At 38.6% G+C, this 14,993-nt stretch overlaps 1 protein-coding gene and 1 pseudogene across 28 annotated transcripts in view; one reads left to right on the forward strand and one right to left on the reverse strand.

Annotated features, from left to right (window-relative positions):
• Positions 1 to 14,993, forward strand: part of KMT2C (lysine methyltransferase 2C) — a 302,450-nt gene that overhangs the window by 60,668 nt on the left and 226,789 nt on the right. For all 27 annotated transcript variants that reach the window (XR_007724532.1, XR_007724542.1, XR_007724544.1 and 24 more), the window contains exon 2: positions 13,976 to 14,064. Coding sequence is in view for 1 of the 27 variants with exons in the window: in XM_050785764.1 (XP_050641721.1) it covers positions 13,976 to 14,064 (89 nt within the window). In the remaining 26 variants the exon portion in view is untranslated. The remainder of the gene's footprint in view (positions 1 to 13,975; positions 14,065 to 14,993) is intronic.
• Positions 4,506 to 7,340, reverse strand: LOC126949740 (septin-7-like; annotated as a pseudogene). The gene is made up of 2 exons (XR_007723960.1): positions 7,335 to 7,340; positions 4,506 to 6,502 (listed from the first exon to the last, which is right to left on the reverse strand). The product of XR_007723960.1 is annotated as a septin-7-like (transcript).

Raw genomic sequence — 14,993 nt, forward strand, 5'->3', positions numbered from 1 at the left:
GATGAAGTTTTGCTCTTGTTGCCCAGGCTGGAGCACAATGGCAAGATCTCTGCTCACTGCAACCTCCACCTCCCGGGTTCAAGCAATTCTCCTGCCTCAGCCTCCTGAGTAGCTGGGATTACAGGTGCGCACCACCATGCCCGGCTAATTTTTTGTATTTTTAGTAGAGACAGGGTTTCACCATGGCCAGGCTGGTCTTGTGCTTCTGATCTCAGGTGATCCGCTCACCTTGGCCTTCCAGAGTGCTAGGATTACAGACATGAGCCACCGTGCCTGGCTTATAACTTGCTTTTCAGAATTGTTAGGCTGTTATCTCAATATTTGTTACTGAATCCATATTTTTGTCCTGAGTTGTAGAACCATCTACTCATTCGACAAAACATACATTGAGTGCTTATGTTTTACCTGGTGCTGTTAGGTGTTGGGGGTGCAGCAGTGAATAGAACAAATTTCTAGTCTTCATGGAGTATACAGTTAAAGAGATAGTAATAAAATAACAAATATATATTTTTGATCCATAGTCATTTGGATTTACAGATGTGGAACCCGTGGACACAGAAGTGTTACTGCATTTATATCTGATTTTTTTCTGCATTTGTTGAGATGATCATTTTTCCTTGATTTGTAAATATGACAACCATATTAACAGATTTTCCCTTTAGATTTCTTTGAGAATTTTCTAGCTTTCTTTCTGTGTCATTGATTTCTAGTTTTATACCATTGTTGTTAGAAAGATACTTGAAATGATTTCATTCTTCCTGAATTTGTTAAACTTGTTTTGTGGCCTAACATATGATCTGTCCTGGGGAATATTCTGTGTCTGCTTAAGAAGAATGTGTATTCAGCTGCTGTTGGCTAGAATGTTCTGTATGTGTCTGTTAGGTCCATTTAGTCTGTAATGTTCAAGTCTGTGTTTCCTTATTAATTTTTGTCTGGATTATTTATCCGTTGTTGAAAGTGGAGTATTTTAAGTTCTTCACTATTACTGTATTGCTATTTCCCTCTTTAGTTCTGTTGATAGTGCTTTATATATTTAGGTGCTCCAAATTGGGGCATGTGTATATATCTATAAATGTTACATTCTCTTGATGGATTGACCTCTGATCTCTCGTAACACTTTTTGACTCAAAGTCTATTTTATCTTATATAAGGATCCTCTGCTCTCTTTGGTTAATATTTGTGTGGAATATCTTTTTCCATCTCTTCACTTTCAGCCTCAGTCCTTTGAAGCTAAAGAGAGTCTCTTGTAGGAAGCATATAGTTGGATCTTGTTTTTAAAAAATCCACTTGGCCGGGCGCAGTGGCTCACACTTGTATTGTAATCCCAGCACTTTGGGAGGCCGAGGCGGGTAGATCACCTGAGGTCAGGAGTTTGAGACCAGCCTGACCAACATGGTGAAACCCCGTCTCTACTAAAAATACAAAATTAGCAGGGGGTGGTGGTGGGTACCTGTAATCCCAGCTACTCAGGAGGCTGAGGCAGGAGAATCGCTTGAACCCAGGAAGCAGAGGTTGCGGTGAGCCGAGATCGCGCCATCGCGCTCCAGTCTGGGTGACAGTGAGACTCCATCTCAAAAAAAAAAAAATTCCATTCAATCTGAGTCTTACTGGAGAACTTAATTCTTTTCATTTAAAATAATTACTGATAGGTAAGGAGTTACTACTGCCATTTTGTCAGTTTTTCTGACTCTTGTAGTTTCTTCGTTCCAGTCGTCCTCTCTTGCTGTCTTCCTTTGTGATTTGATGATTTTTTGGTAGTGATAGGCTTTTGATTTTCTATGTTTTATGTATCTTGTAGGCAGCATATTGTTGGATCTTGTTTTTAAAAATCCACTCGGCTGGGCACAGTGGCTCACACCTGTAATACCAGCACTTAGGGAGGCCGAGGTGGGTGGATCACCTGAGGTCAGGAGTTTGAGACCAGTATGGCCAATATGGTGAAACTCCATCTCTACTAAAACTACAAAAATTAGCCAGGCGTGGTGGCATGTGCCTATAATCCCAGCTACTCAGGTGGCTGAGGCAGGAGAATTGCTTGAACCTGGGAGGCCGAGGTTGCAGTGAGCTGAGATCATGCCACTGCACTCCAGCCTGGGCGACAGAGCGAGACTCCATCTCAAAAAAAAAAAAAAAAAAGAAATGAAAAAATAAAATAAAAATTCACTCAGCCAATCTGTGTCTTCTGGAGTCTTTATTTCCATTTAAAAAATAATTATTGATAGTTAAGTAATTACTACTGCCATTTTGTCAGTTTTTCTGACTCTTGTAGTTTCTTTGTTTCAGTCTTCCTCTCTTGCTGTCTTCCTTTGTGATTTGATGATTTTTTTGATAGTGATATGCTTTGGTTCTTTCCTGTTTTATGTATCTACTACAGGCTTTTTCTTTGTGGTTACCATGGAGCATACATAAAACATCTTATAGTGTTAATAGTCTATTTTAAGCTGACAACCTCAACAGTGTACCGCAACTTTACATTTAATGTCTCGTTTCACATTTTATATTATTGATTTCATAATGTATATCTTTTATATATCACATATCCATTACCAAATTATTGTGTGTATAGTTAATATTTAATACTTTTGTCTCTTTACTTTTATACTAGACTTAAATGTGATTTAGGGACCAGCGTTACAGTATTGGAGTATTCTGAATTTGAATATATTGTTATCTTTATAATGAGTTCTATTCTTTAATATGTTTTTATGTTCTTAGAGTTCTTTTGTGTCCATTTGAAGAACTTCCTTTAGCATTTCTTTGTAAGGCAGGTCTGATGGTGGTGACCTCCCACATTTTTTTCCGTAAAGGGGTCCCATAGTAAATATTTTAGGCTTTGCTGGCAATATGCTGTCTGTTGTAACTGCTCATCTCTGCTATTGTAGCATGAGAGCAGATGTAGACAGTATGTAAACAAATATACATGGCTTTGTTCCAATAAAAGTATTACAAAGACCAAGTACAGAACTGGATTTGGCCTCTGGACTGCAGTTTGCTGACCAGTGATTTAGACTTCTGACATGGTAGATTACATTGATTGATTTTTTGAATATTGAACAAGTGTAGCATTCCTGGGATAAACCCCACATGGTGTGGTCTGTTACTCTTTTTATGTTCGTAAGTTTGATTTGCTAATATATTCTTGATGATTTTTATGTTTATGTTCACTTTGGAAATTGGTCTTTAGTTTTGCTTCTTTGTACTGTCTTCACCTGATTTTGATTTTAGGATAATGCTGACCTAATTAAATGAGTGGAGAAATGTTGTTCCCTCCTCTGTTTCCTGGAAGGGATTCTGTAGAGTTGGTGTTACCTCATCTTAAAATGTTGGTTATAAATTAGTCAGTGAAATCATCTGGGCCTGGAGATTGTTATTTCAGAAGATTTCGTACTATAAATTCAATTTCTTTAATAGTTACAGAACTGTTCAGTTACATATTTCATCTTGGGTGAGTTTTGGTAGTTTGTCGTTTCCTATGAATTGGTTCATTTCATTTAAAGATATCAAACTTAAATATGTGGAGTTGTTCATACTACTCTTTTATTGTCTTTTTTTTTTTTTTTTTGACACGGAGTCTTGCTCTGTTGCCCAGGCTGTAGTGCAGGGGTGCGATCTCGGCTCACTGCAAGCTCTGCCTCCGGGGTTCATGCCATTCTCCTGCCTCAGCCTCCCGAGTAGCTGGGACTACAGGCGCCGCCACCACACCCGGCTAATTTTTTTGTATTTTTAGTAGAGACGGGGTTTCACTGTGTTAGCCAGGATGGTGTCAATCTCCTGACCTCATGATCTGCCTGCTGGGGTTACAGGTGTGAGCCACCATGCCCCGCCTTATTGTCATTTTAATGTCTGTGGGGTCTATAGTGAAATTCCCTCTTTTATTCCTGTTTTAGTTCATTTTCTATTGCTATAACAAAATACCCGAGAGTTGGTAATTTATAAAGGAAAAAGATTTATTTGGTTTATGTTTCTGGAGGCTGAGAAATCTAAGATGGGTTGCCACATGTGGTGAGGGCTTTGTGCTATGTCATAATGTGGCAGAGAAGTGCAAGGGGAAGCACATGTTTGCAAAGAGAGGCCAAACATGAGAGGCATCCTCACTTTATAACAACCCACTCGTGTGGGTTCACTCCTCCAAGAGTGAGAACTGCTTTGAGAACAACATTAATCCCTCTTAACAACCTAATCACCTCTTAAAGGTACCACCTCTCAACACTGCTACACTGGGGACCAAGCTTCAACATGAGATTTGGTGAGGGCAAATGATATTCAAACCATAGTAGTCATTTTTTATGTGTTAGTTTTGCTAGAAGCTTGTCAATTTTATTGATCTTTACAAACAATCAGATTTTGATTTGACTTTTTAAAAAGTTGGGGTAGAATATACACAAAATATAATTTGCCATCTTTTAACTGTTTTTTTTTTTTTTTTTGAGATAGGGCTGCACTGTGTTGCCCAGGCTGGAGTGCAGTGTCGTGATCTTGGTTCACTGTAGTCTCTGCTTCCCGGGTTCAAGTGATTCTCCTGCCTCAGCCTCCTGAGTAACTGGGATTACAGGCACGTGCCACCATGCCTGGCCAACTTTTGTAGTTTTAGTAGAGACAGGATTTTGCCATGTTGGCCAGGCTGGTCTCGAACTCCTGACCTCAAGTGATCTGCCTGCCTTGGCCTCCCAAAGTGTTGGGATTACAGGTGTGAGCCACTGTCCTGGCCCTTAATTATTATTTTTTAACCTTCCAGAGTCCTTTTATTTTGGAATATCCTGTAAACAGTCAAACCACCAGAACATTATTGTACAACAGTAAAATGTTCTCCTGCATTAAACTGAAGATAACCATTTAATAAAAAAAAGAAAAAGAAAATGTAGGAAAGGTACTTAGAGCTGTTACTTTCTAAGTACACAACACCCTAGACAATTCAAGGCATCTTAATCTCCATCAAGAACAACAAAAAAATAATTTTTGTCATGCTGTTAAATCCATCATTATGGATAAAACTGGTGCATATTGGTCAAACAGATCCAACAAACACTGATGTCCAAGCTGGCATATTGGCAACTAATACGTAACTGGTGGTCAATAGTTTAAAAGATCTTCCCTTTCTTATTGTTCTTTTCCAAGGTTCTCAGAGAGTTCTGTTGTTCTGAAATACGTTGTTGAGCTTCCCAGTTTGCTTTCTCATCCTCAAACTGACGACGTTTTTCCTCTAATTCTTTGTGTTGTGCTTCCAAATTCTTTTTCATTTGCTCATGGCGCCGCTGGAGCTCAGCTTCAGAGTCCTTTAGTTTTTGAACTTTTTATTTGACCTTCATCTCAAACACCTGCTCCATCTCCATCTCTGTCTTCTTCATTTTAGCTCCATCTCTATCTTCTTCATTTTAGACCTTCTTTCTTCCATTTGTGCCAGAGGGCTCTTAGTCAGCTGCCCTTTATTCTTGTTGTTAGTAACTCCATTATAAGTCACAGCTGCCAGTTTTCTGCTTCTGTACCTCTCGTAGTGGACATTATTAGTAACATCTTTCAAGTTCTGCGTGTGTGTTCTTATCAACATATTTCTTAGAATTGTAAAATCACAATGTTCACCATTTTCAACTTCAGCAGCACCCCAAGGATACTACCTTCCTCTGACCCTTTTGCCATTAACTTCAATGATAGTGTTACTACCTACCACAGCAAGAGGCAAACGGTCCTTTACCTTTTTAACAAGTTTATTTTCTTCATCATCATCTGTTTCTGGAAATTCATATATTTTAATTTTATGTTCTTGGATTTCTTTCATTATCTGTTTTTTAAACTGTTGGCATTCTTCTGGTGTGAGTGTGTCTGCTTTGGCAATAAGTGGGATGATAATCACTTTTTCATGCATACGCTTCATAAGCTCAATATCCAATGGTTTAAGTCCAAGTCCTGAAGGAGCAATTAAGTATTAACAACACTGCACCTTGCTATCAGGCATCTGACGTCTGTTCCTTCACGATTCTGCATTTACTATCAATGTAATCGATAACAAGCTGCCAGCAATTACTATTATCCAGTGCATCTCCAAATCCTGGGGTATCAACTATTGTGAGCAGCAGCACCTGAACGCCACGTTCTTTGATTAAAGCTTTGGATTGTCCACCTGTACATTCTTTTTAATTATATGAGAAGGACCTGGATACTCTGGAGAATACAAATCTGTGAGGAGTAAAGAGTTGATTAATGTCAACTTTCCTAATCCAGGTTCGCCTCTCTGGGTAAGGTGGCTCACATCTGTAATCCCAGCACTTTGGGAGGCCGAGACGGGTAGATGGTTTGAGCTCAGGAGTTCCAGACCAGCCTGCGAAATAAGGCGAGACCCTGTCTCACTTTGTATGTTGTGCCAGCTGGGGGTGCCCCAGGTAGGTGCTCCCTGGAGTGTCTGCTTCAGGGCTGCTGCGAAGGTGCAGGGCAGGGCTCCTCCAGCTGGGAAACATGGAATAGTTGGCAGCTGCTTTGTACATAGAATCCTTCTTCTCTGATGACCGTGCTGTCAACATCAAAACACACTGCATCTGCTGAGTAGAAAAGCTTCCTCAGCTCTGAGTGGGAGACCATCCTTGGAAGAATTTTCCTCGTTTCTCCAATGCTAGATTTCTAGGAGACCACACTGTTCTCTTCCTGTTCCTTCCCTAGATAAAAATGCAGCACAAAGTTCTGACTACAGATTTCTTCAAGAAAGACCTGTGGATTCCCCTAGAGTGAGAGCCCAGGCTCAGGTGAGGCGAGTGCGCGACCGTGGCTGCAGCTGGCGCTGGCCTTTGAGGAGCTTCTGCGCGACCTTGAGATCTTACCTGCCAGGCGCCGGCTGGTTGGCACGCACCGCGTCTGGCCCTTGGTGCGCCCGGCCCCGCAGGCCGGGAAGTCGTAAAGCTCCTCCTGGTAGCTTATGGGCGGTGGTGGAGGGCCGCAGCTCAGAGGCTGGTTACATCCCGCCCGGCCGTCTGTGGCCACCCAACCCCTTAACTATTTTTAAGTGTACATTTTAGTGATGTTAGATACATTTATAATGTATGTGACCATCACCACTATCCATTTTCATAGCTTTTTTTAAATCTTGTAAAACTTATACTTTATGGCCATTAAACAGTAACTCCCAGTTTCTCCCCTCTGTCAGCCTCTGGCAACCACCATTCTGCTTTCTGTCTCAGATTTTAACTACTCTTAGTACCTTATGTAAGTGGAATCCACTATTTTTTTTGTGTGTGTGTGACTGGTTTAAGTCATTTAGGAGTTTGTCAAGGTTCATTTATGTTGTTGTATCGCATATGTCAGAAATTCCTTTCTTTTTAAGGCTGCATAGTATTCCACCATAGACATACCACCATTGTGGTATGTCGGTATCATATTTTACTTAACTGTTAATTATGTTTTATTTGTTGTGAATAATGCTGCTATGAACATTGTTTGTTTGTTTTTTTGAGGCAGTCTCGTTCTGCTGCCCAGGCTGGAATGCAGTGGTGTGATCTCTGCTCACTGCAACTTCCACCTCCCTGGTTTGAGCAATTCTCCTGCCTCAGCCTACCGAATAGCTGGGATTACAGGCACCTGCTACCATTCCTGGCTGATTTTTGTATTTTCAGTAGAGACAGGGTTTCACCATCTTGGCCAGGCTGGTCTCGAACTCTTGACCTCAGGTGATCTGCCTGCCTCGGCTTCCCAAAGTGCTGGGATTACAGGCATGAGCCACTGCACCCAGCCTCCTATTGTTTTTGAAGGATCCTTTTTATTGCTGCATGTTTTGTTCAGTGTTTATAGGGGTTTTTCCTTTAATTTTCCCGTTAGTGCTTTAAATATGTTTTTTACTGCCTTCTAGCTTACATAGTTTCAGGCGAGAAACCTGCAGTCATTCTTACTTTAGTCCCTCTTTAAGCAATGTGTATTTTCTTTGGAAGTGGCTGCTTTTAATATTTTCTGTTTATTAATCTTTTTCAGCAATTTGACTATAAAGTACCTTACTGGTACGTGTGCACGCGCGTGCGTGCGTGCGTGCGTGTGTGTGTGTCTGTCTGTCTCGGATTTTGTTGTGCTTGGATCTGTGGGTTTATAATCATACAGCTTTTAAAATTTACAGCTAATTATTTCACTAAACAGTTTTTTTGTCCCCATCCCTTTAACCTCACACATATTAGGTAGGATACTGTTATTCCACAGGGCACTGTAGCTGTGTTGTCATTTTTCATACTGTTCTTAATTTTGAATAGATTTTTTTTGTGTGTTATGTCTTTAGGGATAGTGATCTTCTTTTGTCATTTCTAATCACATGTTAACTTTTCAATGTGAAATTTCCATTTGATGTTATCTTTTTGATATTACCTTTGAGTTCCATGTTAGTTTTAATATCTATTTCTCTCCTCATATTCATGTTTTCTGTACATTCTTGTGCATATGAGGCATGCTTATAATAGCTGGATTATTGGATTATGCCCAGTAGTTGTGAATCATTATTGTTCAGTTGAGACTTATTTATTTTTTCATACAGAGTCACTCTCAGGATAAGTTGAGACTTATTTGTCAGCTCTTTTAGGGATGGTCTAGAATAGCATTTGTTCTATGGCTCATTTAGCCCTGCTCCTAAAGGTGTGTCTCACTCTGGTCTCTGCTGAATGTGTTACATAGTCATTGAGGTCTCGCCACTCTGGCTAGAGACAACACAGTTGGCTAGTGACAATACAGTTGATATCGCAGCTTTCTGTGAGCTCTGGAAATTGTTCCTCTGTAATTGTTCTCTCCCTGGAAGTTGTTCTTGTTCAGTCTTCTGGGATTTCACATCACATGTGTGCAGACTGGTATTCATTTGAAACTCAAGGCTATCCCTGTGCAGATTTCTGGAGCTCTTTCTCTGAATACCTCTCTTCTCTTGGGTACTCTGCCCCACAAATTCTAGTCTTCTTGAGCCCCCTGAACCTATGATTTTTGTCTTCTCATTTCAGTTCTCATTTTGGGTTCATCTCTCTGTGTGGTAGTTTCTAAATTAACTCCAGGCAGAAAGCCTGTGCCGTGGTAGGGGTCACTGTGTTTCTTTCCCTTTGTTCCCTTTGCCCTACCTGTTGTCCAGTGTCTGATAATGGTTGTTTTTTTAATGTTTGTCTGGTTTCCTAGTTGTTTGGGCTAGAGGGTAATTTTGACTTGTCTTACTCCCGTGTGGCTTTATTACAAGTCTCCTATATTACTTTAGGTACTCAAGTTGGTTTCAGATTCTGAGATTACTGTGGAACATTAAGTTTTGGTAGAAATTTTTCTCAAATAAAGTTAGTTGTACTCTTTTACTTAACCTTTCTTAGTAATAAAGTGAAGTGAAGAACACTGAAATGAAAGGGTTAAGAGACAGGAAAAAGAGGGGAAGGAAGAAAACCCAGAGAAGGATTAAAATAAAGAATCTTCATGTTGTCATTTGTAATTAGACGTCAAACTTTCATTAAACACTGAAACTGGAAATAACTGACTCAATATGGAAATATAAAACATGTATCTATTTTGCTGTTTACATATGGAAGTTGGCAACTGATAGGGTTTTGAAGAGTATGACCATTATCTTTGCATTCAGAATATAGTGTTTGATTAGTCAGAAAACTCACATGCCATAAGCCAATGAGCAGCAATAAGAAGGACACCAATGAAATAAAAGAAATTTGAAAATGACATGATGTCAATAAGTTGGTTCATTGCCCAGAAGGAAAGGAATTCCGATGAATTGATCAACGTAAAAAGCATGTCTTCATAGTGCCAAAACCAAGAATAGAAGAAATCAGAAGAAAAATTTTAAAAGCAAAAATTAAAATCAAAATTCTTTTTTAAGGAGTAAGTAGAGCAATGCAGATAACTGATATGTTGATAGAGATTATAAACTAGACAGAACAAGCTTGAAATAAAGCCAGTTGTGCCAAACAAACAAACAAACAAACAAACAATAGCATAGACAGTGATGGTCAAGATAGTGGAGAAAAAAACTCACAATAGAGCAAAACATTGGTCTGAGAGATTAAGTTAAAAAGTCAGCTAAACCATATGATTTTCAGTTTCTTTAAAAATGGATGTTTATGTTTATGAAAAATCACAAAGGAAAGATGAAAAGTAAACTCTACCTCCATAATAGCATATGAATTATTCTCTGTCGTCGTTGAAGCAGCCATGTTAGGATTCTTTCAAGGATTTCTAGTCTCTCTGTCCCTAATTCTTGTATTGGTCTACAGGTTTCTAAACAAAAAGTGATCCTGTTAAAAAAAAATTCTTAGACCTCAAGCCTTATTACCTCCTACCGCTGACTCTGCTCCAGGCACCGGATGTCCTTCTTGTCCCTCTAACCCCCTTCACTTGCTCTCATCTCAAGATTTTGCATTTGCTGTTCCTTCTGCTGCAATGCTGTTCTCCCAGATATCTGTATGGTTTGCTTCATCTTCAGGTCTGTGCTGAAGTGGCTCCTGAAATAAAATTGTATTTTAAAACATTTATTTTATAAATCTGTTATTTAAAATAGTCCCTTTTTCTTTGCTTTCTTTTCTTGGATGTTGTATGTGTAATACTTGTTTACTGTTGTCTGTTCTCACTAGAATGTAGTTTTGTGAAGGGAGGGATTTTGTTTTATTTATTTCTGTATCCACTGTGTTTGAACACAGACATAAAGGAAGATTGATAGAGTAATCTAGTGATGCTTGCTCAATGTGTTGTCCAAATACTTGTTTAAAATGCTTCAAACTATAATGTTTCATCTATCAGTTTCTGAGAGTGGGATGTTAATGTCTCTCTAATGATTAGTTATCAATTTCTCTTTGTTCTGCAAATGTTTGCTTTATATAATCTGAAGTTCTCATGTTATCCAAGTGAATTAATTTTTATCATTATGACAGTTTAAGCCATTTATGTGTACTGTGAAAATTCATATTTCTATTTACCTTTTTATGTTATTTTCTGTGTACCATTTGTTTTCACTCCTTTTCTGCCTGCTGTTGGATTGATCACATTTTCTCATCCCTTCTTTCTACTTTAATGTTTTCTATCATATTTAAAAACAACTACTTAATAAATTCTTTTTTTTTTTTTTTTGAGACGGAGTCTCTCTCTGTCGCCCAGACTGGAGTGCAGTGACGTGATCTTGGTTCACTGCAAGCTCCGCCTCCCGGGTTCACGCCATTTTCCTGCCTCAGCCTCTCCTGGGATTACAATTGCTTGCCCCCATGCCCGACTAATTTTTTTGTATTTTTTTAGTAGAGATGGGGTTTCACTGTGTTAGCCAGGATGGTGTCGATCCTCTGACCTCGTGATCCACCTGCTTCGGCTTCCCAAAGTGCTGGGATTACAGGTGTGAGCCACTGTGCCCAGCCTAAAAACAACTACTTAATAAATTCTAAAGATATTCTTTCTTTTTGTCCGTGAACAATAAGATTCACCTTAGAGTGTTCTCTCCTTAATCACCCTGTTTCATCTTTCTGGTTTTGTAGTCTTTTCATTTAGTTCTGCCTTCTTTCCCCTCTCCCCCTGTGAAGTTTGAAGTGATGCTATTTTGACTGTTTGACTTGTTATGTAACATTAACAAATTTCTAATATTGACATCCTGGCATTCTGATTATATTCAATAGGATTGTTCTCAGTTTTTTATTTTCATTAGTTTTTACAATGTTTGTTGGAATTCTGAGTCAGATATGTCCTTTTTTTTCATTTTTGGGAAGACCGACCTTTTGATAGTTTTTAGTAATTTAATTATAAAACGATTTAGACTTTGATTACTTCAATTTTTTATTTTTTGAGATAGAGTTTCACCTTTATTGTCCAGGCTGGAGTACAATGGTGCAATCTCAGCTTACTGCAACCTCCGCCTCCCAGGTTCAAGCAATTCTCCTGCCTCAGCCTCTCAAGTAGCTGGGATTACAGGCATGTGCCACCATGCCCAGCTATTTTTTTTTTTTGTATTTTTTTTAGTAGTGACGGGGTTTCTCCATGTTGGTCAGGCTGGTCTTGAACTCCTGACCTCAGGTGATCTGCCTGCCTCGGCCTCCCAAAGTGCTGAGATTACAGGCATGAGCTGCCACTCCCAGCTAGTCACTTTAATTTTTAATATATTTTTATGTTATAGCTCCTTCATCGTTTAGGTTGGTTAACTTTTTTTTTTTATTTGAGATGGAGTTTCACTCTTGTTGCCTAGGCTGGAGTGCAATGGTGTGATCTTGGCTCACTGCAACTTCTGCCCACCGGGTTCAAGCGATTCTCCTGCCTCAGCCTCCCGAGTAGCTGGGGTTACAGATGTGCGCCAACACGTGCAGCTAATTTTTGTATTTTTAGTAGAGACGGGATTTTGCCATGTTGGCCAGGCTGGTCTTGAACTCCTGACCTCAGGTGATCCACCCACCTTGGCCTCCCAAAGTGCTAGGATTACAGGCCTGAGTCACTGCGCCTGGCCTAGGTTGGTTAACTTTTTTATGAGAACAAGACTTAAATGGATTTCTGGTTGTTTAAAACATAGTTCTTTGTTTTATTCTTTTTTCATATTATTATTGTATTTCATATTGTTTTTCCCTTTTTTTTTGTTTGTTTGTTTGAGACAGAATCTCACTCTGTCGCCCAGGCTGGAGTGCAGTGGCATGATACCAGCTCACTGAAACCTCCATCTGTCAGGTTCAAGCGATTCTCATGTCTCAGCCTCCCAAGTACCTGGGATTACAGGCACACACCACAATGCCCGGCTAATTTTTGTATTTTTAGTAGAGACGGAGTGTCACCATGTTGGCCAGGCTGGTCCTGAGCTCCTGACCTCAGGTGATACATCTTCCTCAGCCTCCCAAAGTGCTGGGATTACAGGTGCGAGCCACCACAGTTGGCTGTTTTTCACTTTTTAAATGTTTTATGTTTTTCGATTAAATACTGAGTTGATTTGTATTTTTTCTTTCTATTGCCTCCCTGCCTCCCTCCCTCTCTTCCTTGTTTTTTTTCTTTAGCTGGGATTACTGGCATGCCACCATGCTTGCCTACGTTTTGAATTGTTTTGGTAGAGATGGGGTTTCGCCATGATGGCCAGGGTGGTCTTGAACTCTTACACTCAAATGATCCACCTACCTCGACTCTCCAAAGTGCTGGGATTACAGGTGTGAGCCACCCTACCCAGCCTTTTTCTTTTAAAGAATTTAAAATACTGTGAAATAATTTAAAACACTGAAATTATCTGAGTACTGCTTTGTCAGTTTCTAAGTTTTTATATGTAATATCTTGTTGCTCTTATGTGTTACTAATTTTTCTATTACTCATTTCTGTACCTTATTTAGGATAATTAAAAAAATTTAAAGGCATTAGTTTGGTTTTTTTTTGGTCAGGAATTTCACCTTATGTGACTCTTACCTTTATTTTACTTTCCTGAAGTGTTTATAAATTAAATTTTATTATAAATTTATAATATATAATTCATATATATTATAAATATATACTAATTTATATATTACATAATACATAATTATATGTTGTAAGGTGGACATGATTGTAATTATGCTTAATTTAAAAAATTTTGTTTTTTAGTCATCTGCATCACAGTCACCAAAAGTACCCTTTACAAAGCTTTTAAAAATACATGTATCTGGTCATTTCGCATCAACTTTATTAAATGTAGAAGTCAAACCTGGTATGTGAACTTTGTAAAGAACCCATTATGTAGTTAAAAGCCACTACTGTAGACAGAGGGAGACATCAGAATATTACCTAAAACAGGGGCAAAACCAGAGTGAGGAGTACTTAAGTGAATTATGAGGACACAATTATATTCATGTGGGTCTGTCCTCACATTGAGAGTATAAGGAAGTGCTGGATTTAAGGGAGAAAATGATTGTAAACGCTGATATTTTCTACTTGATATGGTAAAATGCTGGAAAAATGCCCGAATTATTTATTTTGTATACCTTCAAATTGTGCTTTATGTTGAATATAAGTCTAAGCCTTAAAATTTAACATGTAACTCTATGTGCTTATTTTTTCTTTCCTATAGACCTCGAAGTAGGGGAAAAACTGCAGTGGAAGATGAGGACAGCATGGATGGGCTGGAGACAACAGAAACAGAAACGATTGTGGAAACAGGTATCAAAACTCAAGAGTTTATAAGAATGTATATGATACTTTGCATATGTCTATGCACTGCATGTAGCATCTGTATAACAATATTCTGTATTAAGCATTTGTTTTTATACTGAACTCTAAGTTTCTCATCTGCCTAAGTAGTTTTGATAACTAATGACAAAGTAAAAACACTGAGTTCTGTGTCTCTCTTTTTTCCCCTACGCCCTGGTTTAGTATAATTATTTCATATCTGAAGATAAATGTTTTATCAAGGAAATAGAAACTGGGAGAAACAGTAATCCAGGCTGTTAGTATGATTGCTAATAGTATATTTTGGCCTGTGAACCATCTAGTGTTTGTTTAAAGCTTATTTTGTTAATATGTGTTTTGAAAAAAGTAATATGTTTCATCGTGGAATTAATGTTGTGAGAGGCTAGGCCAAACTAGACCAAATAGTTTCTGGTCTGTTGGACTTTTAGGTGCCCTTAAATAAGCTGTTGTATGTTGTACATCTGCTAAAAGGTGGCTAGAGTTGGTTGCCCAAAGCAGTTTCCAAAATTTACAGGTCAGTGGTAAGTTATCAAAGGGACTAGGATTCATATTGTATTTAGAGGATACCTGTAGGAGATAGTCTCTCATTGGTAAAGTTTTCAATAGTTGATAGAGTTTAGACACAGTGATAGGCTTTGTTTCTGAAGTTGAATATCATCTTGATGCTTACAGAATATCATACAGTTAAGAGATGAGAAAAATTAAAAATTGTTACATATTTTAAAATACATTTTCCCAGAAATCCTTATGGTTGTCAGATGTGTTGCTATTATATAGGTATAATTCTTGGAAAGCCTTCAAATAATCTGTAGTTTCTTTTCTTTCCAATAAGGTCTAGTTAGAGTAACAAAATGACACTTGGAAGTTCAGAATACTAAATTTCACCCTTTTGTGCACAT

The sequence above is a fragment of the Macaca thibetana genome, chromosome 3, assembly GCF_024542745.1.
Source record: "Macaca thibetana thibetana isolate TM-01 chromosome 3, ASM2454274v1, whole genome shotgun sequence".
NCBI lineage: Eukaryota > Metazoa > Chordata > Mammalia > Primates > Cercopithecidae > Macaca > Macaca thibetana.